A 2824-nucleotide genomic window follows, 5' to 3' on the forward strand; every position below is an offset into this window, starting at 1 on the left:
TTCAGAGCCCTGCATTAAACAGTTCTTCTTATTATTAATGGTAGCTCCCCACTCAGGCCACTCAAAAGCTGATATGTCCTCCTCTGAGCTTTCACCTTCCTGCTCTGGACCGTGGACATTGGCTGAAAATGTGAGGTACTCAGACTTTTACTGCATAGACTCAGACTCACATCACAGACACAGGACAAAAATTAATTGTTGGACCTTAGGAGGTTTAAATAAATAAAATATATTAGAAAAGGTGAATGGAATAAAAATCAGAAGATTAAATGCAATTTTTTAAAGAAGATTTAGAAATGAAATATGAAATGAGTCTACCAGGATCACTGTGACACAATGAAAAAGTCACATCAAATATTTTAAATACAAAGTTGTATAATTCATTGCATATTTTCAAGTTTTATTTAATATTCTGTTTCATTTCAAGGAATTATGCAAAAGATATGAAATTAAATGAGTAGAAACGATGTTGTATGAACATATTTCCAGCCTGAAGGTAAAAGGAAAAATACACCAGATATTGTTACTTTTACAGTCCATGACACTCTAATTGCTGCTCTCTGTTTGCCTCAATGAATGAGTTAATACACTTACACATCAAAGTACTATGACTGTATCAGCCTGAATCAAGGTTTAATTTTATTAGTGACTGTTAAATGGATAGTTGTGCAGTTCCATCTAAACAGCAGAGCTCTGCAGTGTGAATTGTTGTGAAGTGTTCAGGCTGGTGCTTCTCTCTCTCTTCTTCCTGTTCACTTTTTCACAGCGCAAAAGACTCAACAGATGCTTTCGCAACTTCTGCGAGAGCATATATAGCAGAGGGTTCATACAGCAGTGAGAATAGGCAAGCATTTCACAGATATGGTAGGCAACTGCTAACCGTTTCAGTACCTTACAATCATTGTTTGTATTGAGAGACTTGATTAAAAGCATAATATGGTATGGCCCCCAGCAAATGAAAAAGGCTGCAACAATACACAACAGCACAGCCACAGTCCTGAACTTCCTTCTGTTTAAACCTTGCAAAACTGTCTTGAGGATGGCAGAGTAGCAGAAAATAATGATGGCAAATGGGAGGAAGAATAGCAGTGACACTTGTAGATACTGTCCAAGCTTGTCTTCAGATTCAGGCTCGCAATAGTTTTTACCTTCCCAGCTTTCAACCTTTACTTTCATTGCATCACTCAGGGACGCTAAGATGCTGATGACCCAGGCAGCTATACAGGCACCGATTGCACACTTCTTCACTCTGGCATGGCTGATCGGCCAGTTGTGCAGTACAACAGTAGTGAAACGATCCACTGTCATGGCAGTCAGCAGAATGACACTGCTGTACAAACCAACAGCGAATCCAACAGTGATAACTTTGCAGACAAAGTCCCCAAAGACCCAGTTGTGTAGGTGATCAGCGGCCCAGAATGGAAGTGTGATGGTGAAGATCAAATCAGAGCAGGCCAGGTTCAGGATGAAAATATTTGTGATACTTTTCAGATTTTCGTAGATGAAGACAACACATAAGAGGAGGCTGTTGCCTATGATACTGAGGATGAAGATCAAGATGAAAAGGGGACCAGTGATGGTGGGAACATTAGTATCACACATGTATTCAACAAGATCACTCGTTCTGGATGTGGATGTGAAGTTTGCCATTTTCAATCTTCTGGAAAACATACATATAAAATAAAATGCAATCAAACACAATGACTGAGCAGTTTTCTCTAAAGTGACAGAAAGTGTTGATTTTGGTTCTAGTTTTTGTATATTATATAAAACCAAAGTGACTAAAAAAGTATCAAATTTCAGAAAACAAACACAGCAACTTACCTCAAACATCAACTATCAAGTCTTCTGCTGAATTGCCCTGTAATTCAGCACAAAAGCTGTACAATGTTCTTCAGAAAACTAATAGTTCCTCCTTTTGTTTCACATTAATTCAGAGATTCTGCCTTAACAAAAACCACATTATGAAACAAAAAATTCAAAGTTAACTTGTGCAACAAACACAGCATCATTACTCAGTCCAGATGTGACATTTGCCATTTCCAGTTTTCTGGAAAAAAATAAAACATACATACAAAATAAAATGCAACTAAACACAATCACAATTTCTCTAAAACAACAGAAACTGTTTATTTTGTTTCTAGTTTTTGTATAACAGATAAAACCAAAGGGATTAAAGTACCCAATTTCAAAAAAAAAAAACCCAGCAACTTACCACAAAAATCAACTTTCAAGTCTTCCGCTGAATTTTATTGTTGTGTAAAAGCTGTAGGGTGTTCTCTTGAAAACTAATAGTTCCTCCTTTTGTTTCACATTAGTTCAGAGATTCTGCCTTAATAAAAACCACATCATGAAACAAATAAAGTCACCAAATTTAAACCTGACAAATAACTGCCTACATCCATATTGCATTTCTCTGAACTTACCTCAAACTCAGGTCTTCTGCTGAATTGCACTGTGGTGAAAAACCTGTGATGATCCTGAGATATCTTAAAGTTTGTCGTGTTCTTGAGCTAGAGCGCCGCCCTACCAAAAACCACATCATGACTTGAGCAACCTCTTCTTTTTCTATACACTGAAAATGAACAATAAAACACATGTTTATTTTACTTCATTTGTTTTAGCTGTGTAATTGAAACAGACTAAAAAAACCTTTTGTTCTGTTTTGTGTTTTTTTAAGCATGAGGATACTGCTGATAAAAAATTAGAAAAGAAGCAGAAACCCTAGTACTGTTAGGAAGAAACTATTTCTTGCTGGAAAAAAATGTAGACATAATATAAATACATATAAAACTGTCAAGAGATTTATTCTAAAAGACACTTC

General features: G+C 36.3%; 1 protein-coding gene across 4 annotated transcripts; it reads right to left on the reverse strand.

Moving 5' to 3' along the window:
* Positions 1 to 363: 363 nt before the first annotated feature.
* On the reverse strand, positions 364 to 2489 carry LOC102312652 (chemokine XC receptor 1-like). Of its 4 annotated transcripts, XM_005912468.2 has the most exons (4): positions 2427 to 2489; positions 2216 to 2332; positions 1825 to 1942; positions 364 to 1660 (listed from the first exon to the last, which is right to left on the reverse strand). In XM_005912468.2, exon 4 carries the CDS (start codon positions 1648 to 1650, stop codon positions 679 to 681), a length of 972 nt encoding a protein of 323 aa, XP_005912530.1. In that variant the 5' UTR covers positions 1651 to 1660; positions 1825 to 1942; positions 2216 to 2332; positions 2427 to 2489; the 3' UTR covers positions 364 to 678. The 4 variants fall into 4 exon arrangements, with proteins under 4 accessions (XP_005912530.1, XP_042074865.1, XP_042074868.1 ...); XM_042218931.1 differs by having other exon boundaries at positions 2216 to 2455; XM_042218934.1 differs by having other exon boundaries at positions 1825 to 1946; positions 2216 to 2455.
* Positions 2490 to 2824: the final 335 nt, after the last annotated feature.

This window comes from Haplochromis burtoni, unplaced genomic scaffold (assembly GCF_018398535.1).
Source record: "Haplochromis burtoni strain Fernald_Lab_line unplaced genomic scaffold, NCSU_Asbu1 Contig_3, whole genome shotgun sequence".
NCBI lineage: Eukaryota > Metazoa > Chordata > Actinopteri > Cichliformes > Cichlidae > Haplochromis > Haplochromis burtoni.